General features: G+C 45.3%; 1 protein-coding gene across 4 annotated transcripts in view; it reads right to left on the bottom strand.

The window, feature by feature from the left end:
* LOC143292657 (netrin receptor UNC5C-like) overlaps positions 1-15,271 on the bottom strand; it is a 137,763-nt gene that overhangs the window by 15,823 nt on the left and 106,669 nt on the right. For all 4 annotated transcript variants that reach the window (XM_076603150.1, XM_076603154.1, XM_076603151.1 and 1 more), the window contains 4 exons: positions 6,879-6,980; positions 4,999-5,165; positions 2,891-3,127; positions 985-1,131 (listed from right to left, as the gene is read on the bottom strand). In XM_076603150.1, the coding sequence (XP_076459265.1) occupies positions 985-1,131; positions 2,891-3,127; positions 4,999-5,165; positions 6,879-6,980 (653 nt within the window). The remainder of the gene's footprint in view (positions 1-984; positions 1,132-2,890; positions 3,128-4,998; positions 5,166-6,878; positions 6,981-15,271) is intronic.

The raw sequence follows: 15,271 nt of genomic DNA, 5'->3' as shown, positions 1-15,271 counted from the left end.
CGCATCTTATATAACGTTTAAACTTAAGAAATCTACCTTAGAGGTTTAACTGTTCAAAATATCTACAATCTCATATCAGGGGAATTCCAATTAAATTAACCTGTACAGTAAATGTAACATAAGCCTTGTTTTATGAAAATGACGTTTACTTCCCAGGAAAACAGTAATTATCTTTCCCTGCCTTTGGAATCAGCCCAGACTTCTTCTTGGCGGAGTTATTTACGGTGTCGGTCTTTCTCTGAACAGGTGGGCGTGTTTCTAATCTTCTCCGCCTCTCTCCCGTCATTGATATCGACTGGGGAACGCGCAGCACTCAGTCGAGTTGTCTGCCTGAAATAGATTTTTTATGCTCTCTGCCTCTTGCAATCTAAATTGAAACAGGCCTGAAGCGTGTGTAGCATTCAATCCACGTTCCAGCAAGAAACTGTAACAAGTAAAGAAAAGGAAAGAAAATGAGGGAAAATGGGAGGAAGGAAGGATGAACGAGAAAGATACAAAAAGAAAGGAAACAAAATACAAAAACAGAACCAAAAAAAAAAAAAAAGAAAGAAAAGTAAACGAAAACGAAAAAAAAGAAAGGAAAGAAAAAGAGGGGAGGGCATAAAGAATGGGGGAAAATTCACTTCAAGTGGCTTTACACAATCCACTTCCGATGAGTCTCTAAGAAACGGAAATGAAGAAAAAATGAGAAAAGAAAAATGAGAGCGAAAGGAAGATGAGAAAAATACAGAAAAAACACAGTTGGTCTTATATCCAGTTGAAAAATGTCTACACTGCAAACATTCACGCACTTACACTTGGTGAAACTACCAATTTCTTTCATTCGACCGTGTGTGACTCCAAACAAACAAACAAAAACGAGTGAAAAAATATCTCTTAAAGTTCCGTCCCCCCTCCCCCCACCCACACACACAAAGACAAAGACAAACACACACACACACACATAATATACACACACCCCACCCCCATACACAGAGCACTGACCTGATAGCTGGCGGGCAACTTGCTCCTCCAGCCGGCAGACAGATCGTCCAGAGTCAGACACAGGTTGTGGCCCCCGTCCTGAAAGGCCATCTGTTTGGGTCGGTCCACCAGGCGGCCCCCCAGTCTTTGCTCCACCTGCACCACACCCTGGGGAGAGGGAACACCCATATGCGATTTAAAACGCCCATCATGGTGGGTTTTGTGTAAGAAATCTTAGGTCATATATATGTATGTATGCATGATAGTCATTCGTGTCCGACAATGACTATCAGAAGGGCAGTGAAGGAAACTGCTGTCCTGACTTTCTGGGCTGGTGGAGAGAGTGCCTTGTCCAAGTTATACGGCTGACATTTTTTTTTACTTTGGTCCAGCCGACCGCACAGGATCATACTGTACCAGAGGAGGAAACAGCCATCGTGGTATTTAACCTGTTTTATTTTTCCTTTGGCTTCTTAACAAGACACCTACATGATATGTATGTACCATGTGCTGCTGTTGCCAGTGTGTACTGACATGTGTTACGGAAGATTTGGGGGAGTGGGTGGGTGGGCTGATTGGGTGTGCATGGGTGTGAGTGGATGAGTCAATGCATTGCAGAAATATTATGTTCGCCTTTCATATGTTTCGGTCTGAATGACACGTGGTTTTCTTACCTGGTCAGCTTTAGATTTATTCATTTAGTTATTGTGAAGCATATTCTAATGAATCGTTATGTTCTCAAAGTGACTGCGCGTTATGTTTATTATTACGTGAACTAGACAAGTCACAGACAATTTAATTGTGTCTTATTGAAATGCTATCCGACTGCCTTGGGTTGTTAATCCGTGGTCTACAGTCCATGCACGCAAGTCCGGTAATATTGGATAATCTTTTTACCAAGTGTGCAACATGTGGAGCTACTATATGAAGAGAAAGAGTAGTCCAGGTGGGCATTGGCAACCTACGAACAGATGAGGTGAAATCAAGGCCCTCAAAATAATGTAGATCGGCCATAATGATGAGAAAGTATACGAATCGTTTTGCAAAATCAAGTGCCAATACAGGCAGCCGTGGTTTGTGGCTGAGGGAAGCAGATTTTGGTTTCAAAACCGATGTCTAAAATTCTGTAAAGCAGTTATTGGCCCTGGCCGGGTTTTCAACCTTGTCGAGTCTCGTCCATTTTCACAGAAAAGGTCTTTGGAAAACACTGCAGGCGTTTATCAGGTGTTTATCTCGTGTCTGTCTGGCTGAGGCTAGTTTTACATGCATTAGGAAAGGTAGCGTGGAGAACATTCCTGAAATGAAATCAGTTCTCAGAGAGCAACTCTGGGTTGAAAGGATGTTAAAAGTAAACCCGCTCGAAAAACAAAACATGAAAACAGTTCTTTCGGATGCGTTCTCCTACAGCGAACAGTGCAGACTCATGGTCCATTAACACCTGTCAGTCCGATCAAGGTTGATATTAAAAAAGGCTACTAATCGTCGGAATCTGTGATATTGGAAATTTCCGATTATTTCTCTTCACGTAATGACGGATGTTGACATCTGCCTGAAAACTTGAAAAATAGATTATGAAGCGCATGCGTAGGCGACGTATGAGTAATTGACAGGACTGAAAGAAGATTTCTTTCACCAGAAACACAGGGTTATTACATGGCCAAAAATGATTTTGTGCTCAGGAATGACAGTCAGTGCAATTCACTTCACCACGAACAAGTCCTCTCTCTCTCCCCCCCCCCCCCCCTCTCTCCAAGAACGGACACCAATTCATGTTAACCCACCATAGACCACAGGCCAGGTCCCACCACTTCTCTAAGAACGGACACTAAGTTTTGTCCACCCCCACAGACCACAACACATATCCCCCCCCCCCTTACCAACCCCCCCGCCCCCCCCCCCCCCCACACACACACACATACACACTCACGTCCAAGGCGTCCTGTGTGTCCTCCACCACGTACACACGGATGCTGTACTCCATGGAAGGGGGCAGCGCTGGCGCGAAGGCCGCCAGTCGGTAGATCTTGACCGCTTTGCCCCCGGGCACAGACTCTCCGATCAGGGCGTAGCGGTTCAGGTACTCCGTCATCACGTGGCAGTGGTTCAAATCCAGGTGGGTGTACACTTGGCAGCCGGTCGCCTCTTGACCGACAATCGCCAGTCGCTGAGTCACAAGAACGATTCGTCAGGTGAGCATAAGACATCGCGTAACACATAGGGCGGGTTTTTTTTTATTTATTTTATTTATTTAGTATACAATATTCGTTGTATCTTCTCTACTTTTCCGCGATGAAGACATATCCTTTAGTCCTCAAACCCATTCAGTATACAGAGCAAGTTAATTTTGTCTTGATTGAGAGAAAGCAGAAATATGAGCATTGAAATGATCTCGCTTAAAATAAACCAGAACGGCAGCTACGTTAAAAAAAAGTATTAGCAAATCAATATAAATATACAGCTAATGAGAGAATATTCATACCTGAAACCGATCATCGCTGTCATTTGGTGGTGGCTTTTTATTTTGTTTATCTGTTGTTCTTGTTTGTTTGTGGTTTTTTGTCTTTGTTTGTTTTGTTTTTTTAACTACCTTCACCTTCACCTTTCCCGCAGTCTTGTGGACCGTTGGGGCGCCACAAGTGATCTGGCAACCAGCATCCTCCAATCCTCTCGGTTTTCTGACCACCTGACTGTATCGCTCAACCTCAAGCCCGTCCATTCTGGGATGTTGTCCTCCCATCTCTTCCTCTGTCTGCCTCTCCTTCTCCCCTCTTGCACTGTGCCCTGCAGGAATGTCTTGGCAAGCCCTGATGATCTCGTGACATGGCCATACCATTTGAGCTTGCGTCTCTTGACCAAGGTCAACAGGTCTTCGTAGGGCCCAATGACTTGCCTGATTCTGTTTCGAACTTCTTCGTTCGCGATATGATCTTTGTAGGAGATGCCCAGGAGTCTTCGAAAGCATCTCATCTCAGTGGACTGTATTCTCTTTTCTATTTCAGCTGTTAAGGTCCACGATTCACATGCATACAAGAGAATTGATGTCACCAGGGTACGCATCAGTCTGATCTTTGAGCCGAGTGCAATGTTCCGGTCGTTCCAGATGTACCTCAGTTTTGTGAGTGCTGCTGTCGCCTGTGCAATCCTGGAGAGTACTTCGGGTTTTTAAAACTACATTGATGCAGAAAACGATTTCAGATATCGTAGCGCGATGAATTTTGCAACAAAACTGAAAACAAAAATAAAAGGGAAAATAAATGACGCAACACCTCCAAACGCCCCCCGGTCCCTCTCTTCATCCCAACACAAATAAGCGAGAGAGAGAGGGAGAGAGAGAGAAAAAGAGAGAGGGGGGGAAGAGGGGGAGAGGAAGAGGGGGAGAGAGGGGGGAGGGGGAGATAGATATACACAGAGAGAGGGGGGAAGAGGGGGAGAGGGGGGGGAGAGAGGGGGGAGGGGGGAGATAGATGTACAGAGGGGGAGGGAAGAGGGGGAGAGAGGGGGGAGAGAGGAGGGGGAGATAGATGTACAGAGAGAGAGAGGGAGAGAGAGAGGGGGGTGGAAGAGGGGGAGAGGAAGAGGGGGAGAGAGGGGGGAGGGGGAGACAGATGTACAGAGAGAGGGAGAGAGAGAGGGGGGAAAGAGGGGGAGAGGAAGAGGGGGAGAGAGGGGGGGAGGGGGGAGATAGATGTACAGAGAGAGAGAGGGGGGGGGAAGAGGGGGAGAGGAAAAGGGGGGAGAGAGGAGGGAGGGGGGAGACAGATGTACAGAGAGAGAAAGAGAGAGAGAGAGAGGGAGAGAGAGAGGGGGGAAGAGGGGGAGAGGAAGAGTGGGAGAGAGGAGGTAGATGTACACAGAGAGGAGAGAGAGAGAGAGAGAGAGGGAGAGAAAGAGAAAGAGAAAAGGGGAGAGAGAAAGCAGGAGACAGAGAGACAGAGAGGCAGAGAGAGGGAGAGGGAGAGAGAGAATGGAAGAGAGAGACAGAGAGAGAGGGGGAGGGACTGGGAGGAGGAGGAGGCGGGCGTGAGGTGCACTCACTCTCCACTGGGGAGGCTGGTCCACAGGGGCATCACTGGAGTACAGGGAGAGGATCCAGTCGCCCTGTCTCACACTGGCACAATGATGGAAGGACAGGATGATTGGCTTGACCAGCCTGATACCTGGGGGCCCCACCAGAACTACAGGGCTCAGGATAGTCTGCTGGTCTGCACATCACACACACACACATAAATTCGCAAGCACGCACACACGCACGCACGCACACGCACGCACGCACGCATACATGCAAACACACAAAGAGACACAGACACATACACAGACACACAGACACACACAGACACACACATGAATCCAATTCAATTTGGCTCCAACTAACTGCACATGGCCACATCACATCAGAACTCAATATATATATATATATATATATATATATATATATATATATATATATATATATAACCCATCCATCAACATAAAACAATATCAAACAAGAAACACAATTCAATTTAATATATCGAAAAAAAAATCCACACAAAAAACCCACACTCCGCCCCCTAAAACGGAAGCATAAAATCGGGTAGAATTACAGTCCTGCAAACTTTTGAAAATGCCACTAGCAGGGAACATTCCGCAAATTTCTTCACCAAGGGATTAACAAAAAAACCCACCTAAAAGGAGTTATGTAATAATATATCACACGGCAAAAAGGAAAAAAAGAAAAAGAAAAACATCAAATGTACATAGAGCCCTATACTGCCGATAGGCAACTCAACGCACGCGCGCATCCACTGACCCGCACACGTGCACACACACGTATATGCATGCGTACGCGCGCACGCACGCACGCACACACACGCACACACACACACACACTGTTCTCTCCACCCACTTAAAATATCTTCCATCAGATGTACCTTCGTATTCACTTGAGCTTAAGAGTCAATCTGTTCCTATTTTCTTCTACTCTATATCTGTTGTCTTTCCTGTTCTCTTCTTCTCTTTTTTTTTTTTTTTTTCGTATTATCTTTTAACATTATTCCTTTTCCCACGGGACACATTATTCCAGCCTCTCAAAGTGGGACGTTTAGTACTCACAGCTCTCTCGGGAGCCATCAACACAATTTTCTGTGAGGAAGTTTCCAGCTGTTGTCTCTTAAAAGCAAGCTTGTCTTTCCTTCTGGTTCGTGGAGATTATTATCGTCTTCCACCTGGCTTTCCTCTTAACTCCTGCCATGTCAGTGAAGTCTCCAGTATATGTGTCACCACGAATGTCACTGTATATATATATATTTTTTTTTTTAATTGTTTCGCATACATGTTTGTAAATAAACAAATTAAAGAAAATAAATGAGTAATATAAATAAGTCGCCAAATAAATAAATGAATAAATAAACAAAAAAATGTCCTTGAGGATGCCATTCCCTTCACTACACAGCGACACTGACAGACGATAAAAAGACTCACCTAACCATTCTTCCATCATGCCAGCGCATAAACGTGTTTAAGGCTCACAACACACACACACACACACACACACACACACACACACACACATATATATATATATATATATATGTATGTATCTTATATATGAGGAGAAGCGTGAGCGAAGGGGGCAGGGCTCAACTTCTGGAGACATTTTCCCTTGCAACACCTGTGGGAAGTGCTGCGCATGCAGAATCGGCCTCTTCTCCCATATGAGGACACACACCGACAGATAAGCCTGCCTGCCTGCCTACTCATCCGTCAGTCCGACGAGAGACCCATCATCATTATATATATATATATATATATATATATATATATATATATATATATATATATATATATAGTGTGTGTGTGTGTGTGTGTGTGTGTGTGTGTGTGTGTGTGTCCACTTGATAACATAACGGGGATGATCAAAAAGGTGTATGTCTTACCCGACAAAGGGGGTCTATCTTTGTCATCCCGACACACCGCCATGTACATCTCTTGCACCTGGCCTGCCGGCAGGGCCCCTTCTGGCACCGTCACCATCACACCTGCAACAGGTAATTACAGGTGAATTCATTTTCATCAATCTGTGTGTGATTTACGTGTGAAACAACAGTGTTACAATATTGCAGTTAGATTGTGTACAAAGAATCATTAATGTTGTCCCATTCAAGAAGCTTGCAAAAAAACCAAAAACAAAAAAAACACACCAAACAAACAAAGAAAAAAGAAAAAGGAAAGAGAAAAACAAACAAACAAAAACAAAAACCGAGCAGCATTTTTATCTCTTGCTGATCTTTGATGATGCTCTTAATATTACTCCAGTAATACAATCTTTCTTCGACTTCATTCAAACAAGCCATCATACTGTTGCATACATTGCTTCTTCTGCTCGGTAACATTTCATTCACGTTTTAGTGTTGTAATTTTGGTATTCATCTAACTCGAGAAAAAGTGAGCTTGCATCATATGCATTCATCTGAAGGCTTTTAGATCAGTGCAGAAAAGAACGAAGGTATTTCCATCATGAGAGAAACTGAACCCCATTCCTGCGCTTTCCTTCTCAAAATTAATAATATTACATTCTGAGTGTGTATGAGTGCGTGTTTTAAACCTGACTGAATGACACAGGAAACTAGTGATGTGCGCCAAATGGCAGCCGTCAGTCGGTTCTACCCACGCAGACAGGCTGTTGTGCAAATGACCCCATGTTTGTAAAACGCTTTGAGCTTGGTCTGACCGAGCTTAGGCGCTATGTAAGTATCCATATCATTCATCATTCATTCTTTCATTCAGATAGAATCGAAAGATCTAGAGTTCGATAAATCTGACCTTTATATGAAAATCCACAATTTAATAAACGCCGAAACGACGGAAATCGCTCAAACTTTTACTTCTATACATAATAAAGGGCGCAACTGGGACGTTGTTTTTCATCCCCTGACGTCAATGGATTCAGTTTTGTTGCACGTGTCGCATGCGTATTTGTAAATTGTAGCTAAATCGTGTTTGGGGTGGGTTTTTTTTTTAACCCCCCCCCCCCCCCCCACACACACACATATATATATATAAATATATATATATAGATATATATAGATATATATATATATATACACACACAGAGAGAGAGAGAGAGAGAGAGAGAGAGTCTCAAACCTCAGCAGGAAATGTGCGGACAGCTCAGTCGTTTCCATTACATGGATTCATGAACCGAGATTTCGTGTCCGCTCCCGACTCTTATTTGTCGGAGTCGTGCTGGTTTCGGGAATATGGATTTCCAGCTTTGATAATTTTATGTGTATTCATACGAACAGCAGAACATTTCTCGAAACTACTTCAAAACTGAAAGTCAAGAGAAGGCTCTGAAAATTGAGGAGTTCTTGTGTGAAGTTCGAACTTCACGTAGAGTCTTAAATGTGAACAGATTTTTTTCAGATGCCTTTTGAAATAGTGCAAGTGCTCAGAAGTTCTCCATAATACGATGCAGGAAGGCCCACTTCCGGTCAATTTGTCAGGTCCCGGAGACTAAGGGATGGACCAGACCTCAAGAAATCAGGAAGTGCGCTGTCAGGTTCTCACCACTCGCTTGTGTTTCCTCTTCTCAAACGGTGGGCGCAGTGAGGAGTTGTAAATGACATTTGATGAGAAACGGAATTATGCGATATATATATATATATATATATATATGTATGTATGTATGTATGTATATCGATATGTATGTATGTATGTATGACGGTCAGTCGTGTCCGACTAACACCCTCAGAACTGCAGAGGGGGCAAATGCTGTCCCATCTATCAGCTTATATCACAATTTGACAAAAGCTCACATTTGGGGCAACAGCAAAGCGAGAGCTGTATGATCAGTGGCTCCCCTGTTACAATGGGAAGTCTGCCTAGTCTTTTGCGAAGGACTATGACTCTCTAACTAGGAGGCGAGACTGCATTGGCTCAGCACTGCAGCCTTGCGGACAAGCTGGTCTTTGGGAACCATCCCAACGCCGAATGTCCTAGAACCCTCTTGGTCGAGAGAGTGGGAACGTAACTTGGGCAAGACACCCTCCTCTCTCTCCTTCTATATACATATATATGCATACATACATACATGCATATATACATGCTGGGACATTTGTTTATGGGGGGGGCGGGGGGGGGGGGCGTGGGGGGGAATGCAAGGAACAGGCAGCCTCTAAAACATTAGCAAATTAGTCCTGTAACATGGTTGTCTGGCTCCCCTGTAATCGTCTTCAGTGAACAGCCCAACAGCCCGCCCCGAACAGGGGAGAACGCATGTTATGTGCTGAACACAATTGGCTTGAGCAGAAACAGCTCTCTAGGTAAGGAACACGCTACCCCAGATAAGACTCCCACTCTCTTCTCCTCGCCAGGTTTACCCTCCTCCCTTTGATCGATGGGTCTGGCCTGCTCCCTGAATTTCTCGGCACACCGAGGAGTGATTAGTTTCGCCGTCTGCAGCCCCCGACAGCTGCGGATCAGAAACAAGCTTCTCGGGCCGACCCCGTGTGTGGTGATAAAGTCCAGCTGGCACTAATGACTCCGGCCAGCTTCCAAGGCCTGGGAGGACCCGAGCGGGGCAGGAATGGTCAACAAACAACTCGACTGTCTAATGCCCTAATTTAAGGGGTGCAGGCACGAGTAGATTGTATGGATGCTTCGAGTTATCCAAGCGCTAGTACTCCTTTGTAAACACTCGCATGTTACGCCGGGCTTTATAATACTGTCTGTTCATGCAAGCTGAAGGTTTAGACTGTAAACGAAACTGTGCTTTGATCATCATAAACATCAGAGGACCTCACAGAAATTAGCGTTTTCGTTCCAAAATCGATTCTCTTCAATAAATAATTACCAGAAACAACTCTCTAGATGCCGCCAGTTTTTTCATGTGTGCTAAGTGCATGCAGCACAGAGGATCAAGGTCAATCACGTCGCCCGATAAACTAGCACCCAATCACCACTCGAGGTCTAATGGAGTGAAAAGGGAGGATCCTTGTCTTTGAATCGAAACCGTTTCTAATTCGGAACTCTATCTACTTCGCCAAAAAGCGTCAAAAAGCAAGCACCCAGACCAACGACATTTGCCGAAGAGGAGGCAGGAAATGGATGTCCGGAGATACTTGAATCCCTTGTAAGATTGAAGCTTCATGGAACTTTGTGATTCCTAAGTAAGCCGTCCGTCACTTTGGCGCTTTTCCGTCGCCACATTCGTTGAAAAGTGACGTGAATGAACAAGACGTAAAAACAAATCTATTGAGCACCCCAGAGGGTTAAACTGATCTTTATTTTGCTTTCTTCCTCCTCCTATAATCTTCTTTACACATAGAAACATTGTTTTATCACCATCATCATCATCATCATCGTCAATGATGTTGTTAGTGTTGTTGTTATCATCATAATAATAATAATCATTTCGCAACCAGTTTGTTTCCCTCAGAGAGAGAGAGAGAGAGAGAGAACACCAAGGAACACACACACACTCTCTCTCTCGTTGTTCTGTTGTAGTTATACATATCTCTTTCTTGCGAAATGAACGCTTGTTACAAGTTTCTCTCCTGCTCCAAAATCAGTTGTGTTCTTTGCTGATGTGTCTTGACACTGAACAGAATGTTGTTTTAAACTAGCCACTCACGTCTGCTTAAAGCAGACCAACATACTAGCAGTGCGTAATGTAATTTCAGTGTGGGAATTTTACAACTGCAGTATGCCAAATTAGTCAACTATAATCTGAAAGAAGCGGCAGAAAGCAGTACACAGCTCAGATGGTGATGAGACTGATGATGATGGTGGTGGTACTGGTTGATGGTGGTGGGGATGAAGATGATGATGATGATGGTGGTGGTGATGATGATCAAGATGATGATGGTGGTGGTGGTGGTGGTGATGATGATCATGATGATGATCAAGATGATGATGGTGGTTGTGGTGGTGATAAAGACGATGATGGTGGTGGTGGTGGTGGTAGTAGTGGTGGTGGTGGTGATTATTAAGATTATGATGGTGCTGGTGATGATGGTGATTGTGGTGTTGATGATGGTGGTGGTACTGGTGGTGTTGATGATGATTAAAATGGTAGTGGTGATGGTGGTAGTGATGGTGATGATGATGTGGTGATGATACTGGTGGTGGTGGTGATTATGAAGATTTTGATGGTGATTGTGCTGGTGATGATGGTGATCGTAGTGACGATGATGATGATGATTAAAATGGTGGTGGTGGTGATGATATGATGGAATTCATCTGGTGGTGAATGTGGTGGTGATGATGATGATGTAGTGGTATTGGTGGAGATGGTGGTGGTAATGATGATGATGGTGGTGGTGGTGTTAGTGGTGGCGGTGACGGCGTACAAATGGACATCTTTCAGTTGGGAGGACAAAACTTAAGCCGCCGCCAACTGTCCTGACGTCATATCTCACGAACTGAAAGGGACCTTTCGCTTCCAAACTTTACACTTTCAAGCAGGAACAAAGCACTGACTCAGCTTAGTATGGCAAGAACCACGGCCTCTCCTTCCATCCTCCTTCCCATCCTTACCCAGCACTGTCTCCCTTGCTCTCTGACTCAAGATTTCACTCAGATGAAGAGTGAGTATGTGCGCGCGTTCACGCACGTGTGTGTGTGTGTGTGTGTGTGTGTGTGTGTGCGGACGCACGCACACTCGAGTATACATGCGGAAAGGAAGAGCTGGGGACGTGTGTGCGTGCTTCGTTTGTATCCTCTCAGGATTTTCATGTTTGGAAATACTGAACGATAGTGGTTGAAATGATATATGTTCTCTAACACTCCACTCCAGCCCTGCCGCGGTGCTACAAAGAAAGCCTACCCATCAAAGAATAATACGGTCAATTTTACCACAGTAAATACTGAGCGGAGTGTGGAGTGGAATGCCGAAGTAGCACACAAATCGCCGAAAACTACCTTAATACTTGTTGGATCTGTCATGTAGGATGAGTTGGGTGATTTCAAATAGAAAGTAAATACACTTTTTTTGCTGGCCCATAATCTGCATCATTTCAGTGGCTTTACTCCCACGTCACCCATTCCGAGTCCCCCGTACACAGCCACACCCGGAATCGTCTGCAGCAGTCTCAGTGTCGGCAGTTCACAGGGAATTATCGATGTTAAGCTCTCAGGAGGCCACTCAACAGATGAGGCCCTGCACTGCTGCTGAGTCATGTTGGTAGTATTCAGTTATGCCTGTTCTGATTGGACCCCCCGCCCGCTTCCTCCCCCCCCCACCCGGCACCCGTCCCCCCCCCACCCACCCGGCACCCGTCCCCCCACCCACCCCCACCCCACCCCCTTTTTTTTCTTTGAAGTTGTGGGGAGGAAAGGGAAGAGAATTGCGAAATCGATTTTTATTCTCAACCTTCAGTCTGTGAAAGTGACACGTCAGTCAACTAGAAGACCGCACTGACGCAAAAAGAAAAGTCGCTCTGGGCAATGAAACGTCGGGAGAACAGAAAACGGACAGACTGGAGACCTGTGGAATGTTTTACTGTCACCACCTACTCTACCTCACCCTTGCCTACCCTTTTCCCAGAGGGCATTATTTTTTGCTATTTTAGAACTGGTGAGTGTCAGAAGTATATTGTTCGAAACAGTTTGTACATCTTGGGAGTTTGTGGGCTGTCTTGCGTGAACTTAAACATCCGATTATCAATCTGGAAACAAAATCACGACAATTGGTGTCTGATTTATCACAGAGGGGTGAAGAGACAAAGAGACTTGGAGAGAGAGAGAAGGGGAGAGGAGGGCCTGGGGAGAGGGGAGTGGGGAGGAGAGATCAAAAACAGCGGGTGGGTTATTCTTAGACATCTTCACAGCTTCCAATTACAGTGAACCAGTTCTGAAGTGTTTTGGTGTGCCCTCGGAAAGCAGAGTGGGGTGACGAGGCAGAGAGGATGGGGGTAGGGGGGAAGAGGGGGTGTGGGGTGGGATGGGGTGAGGAGGTTGAGTGGTTGAGATCAAGGGGTGTAAATCTGGAGTGGGAAGGGAAATAATTGAATCTGGAGCGGTACGTCGAGGGGTTGGTGAGTGAGGGGTGGGGGACAAATGCTTGAGGATACATCACAGACTAGCTACACGAAATTTAAATTGAAGACAGTTAATTCTATTGCGGTTCACGTTTCCCCGTGAATTTATTGCCTAAAAAAAAAAGACTAAAATATTGAATGGAAAATCAGCGAGACTGTCGTTCCACAGCATTGGCGACATCTTTAAAGCAAGGGAAAGAAGCCTAACCCCCAAACCTCGCTTCCCGCTCAGAGGGTCAGCGATGATTTTAATTACACTGTTATCATACCGCTGTTCTGACCGTTCATGTTGCGCGCGCGCGCACGCACACACCACACACACACACACACAGTGAGAGACAGAGAGAGAGTAACAGAAAGATAATACTCAGGAGACACATAACCCGCTAATAAATGTTCTCAACAACCTTCCTCATGGGTACCGCTGTCTGTCACTGTCAGCTTCTTTTCTTCATCGAGGAAAATTACTACTGAGTGGCGGCGGGAAATGTTTTTACTATTTCAAGTCTCTCTAAAAACAAATCTTCTAGAAATATGTGATGGTCCCAAAGACGAAGAAATAGCAGGGGCTAAAAATGACAGACCTTTCATTTCCTTTCCGCATGAATCAATTATACGCCGAGAAAGTAACAGGAAGATAGCGTGAAAACCAATTCGCCGATATCGCCACTGCCACCTACGGAGGCCACGGTGGCATATCCCCTGGCACAGAGAGTGTAGCTGGGCGGATCTGAGCTCGCAGATCCTCCATTTCAACCTAGGTGTAAGGGAAATCCCACGACGACCGACAGAGGCGAAACAACTATCACTGCAAGTTGGTACGGGGAGTGGCAGTCGCGGATCTGCATGAAGACGACTCATATGTTCGGGTCGCGTGTCTGCTGACCTGGGCTGGGTTGTATGATCGATCGTAGCTGCACAAAGTTTGCTTAGATTTTCCCAACTCTACAGTAGTTCCACAGACTTTGGAACAGTGCAGGTCCGATTCGCCTTTCCCGTTTCGCCTGCTCTGTGGTCAGGTCGTCGCATCATCCACACTTCTTCCTCTGTGTTCTTTCCGAAGACGGAAAATTGGAAATTTGTTTAAATAACATTGTAATATATACACTCTACATTTCTCCCCCTGTTAAGAGACGTAAAGAAGTCTAGTCAAAGTGAGGAGGGAAGGAAATGTTGAGGATATATTGCAATGTTGCATTACAATGATACAAGTATATATTACAATGTTATTAACCAAATTACTTTTTCAGTCTTATAAACGGAAAAGTACATGGGAAAAAATGTGGATATTACCCGTGCCGTCACCCTCAATGGCATCTTCACGACTTGAGTTTCTCTTTGTCCACTTATGCGCTCTTCTAGTTAAAAACTGAAATGGCTGAAGACATTTCTCGACAACAACTCGACCACTCACCTCTCTCGAAATCATTCAACCCGAAACTGGAAAATGAAATGCGACGTATTCATTTTTCTTTCTTGATTGAAATTCTACCCCCACGCCCTGCCTTCAAAATGCTTATTGTATCTGTCTTTGCTCATTGATTTTCTTGAACATGAAGTCTTTGGGTGTGTGGGGGTGGGAGGTGGTAGTCTTTCGAACTGTCCCCCCAACCTCCCGTAATAATCTTCTACTTTCTCCATGTTCAAGGCAAACATCGTTTCCAAACAGTATTCATAACATCTTGTAATGAAATCAAAGCTACACCCCCCCCAGCCCCTTCCCCCCCCCCCCCCCCACACACACACACATACGCACTCCTCCCCACTCCTCTGACGAGCGGGTTGAAAAGGAAAGGTAAAAGAAAGGTAAACAAAACAAAAGAAAACAAAACAAAACAAAGGCAAACAAAAACGAAAACACAAACCCCGCAACGTCAACAAACCAACATGACTATTCATTACGCGTTTCCCACAAAGTCAATACAAGCGTTCTTTCGTGCAGGAATGTACAGGAAACCCTGTCTAAACCCGTTTGGGTGCCAAGACGAGACCCTTACCATCCTGACGACGAGTCGCTGGCACCTTCGCCTTTTCAACTTCTCGTCAGAGTGGGGGTGAACAGGCTCTTGAAGGGTGGCGTGAGGGTTTGGGGATGTTCCTCTCCACCCCCCTCCCCCTCCTCCCAGTGGCCCTCACACATTGGCGAACGACAGGCTGGAGCCGAATAAATCCCATGCATGCATAATGAAATTCGCCCTGTGCGTATGCTCCATTGCCTGAGTCACTTCGCGTTATCCCCCTCCCCCTGCACCTCCCGAGTCCCCTGGCTGGTTTGGCGGGGGCGCCAG

This window comes from Babylonia areolata, chromosome 18, assembly GCF_041734735.1.
Source record: "Babylonia areolata isolate BAREFJ2019XMU chromosome 18, ASM4173473v1, whole genome shotgun sequence".
Lineage (NCBI taxonomy): Eukaryota > Metazoa > Mollusca > Gastropoda > Neogastropoda > Buccinidae > Babylonia > Babylonia areolata.
This window is presented reverse-complemented; position numbering and strand designations above follow the sequence as displayed.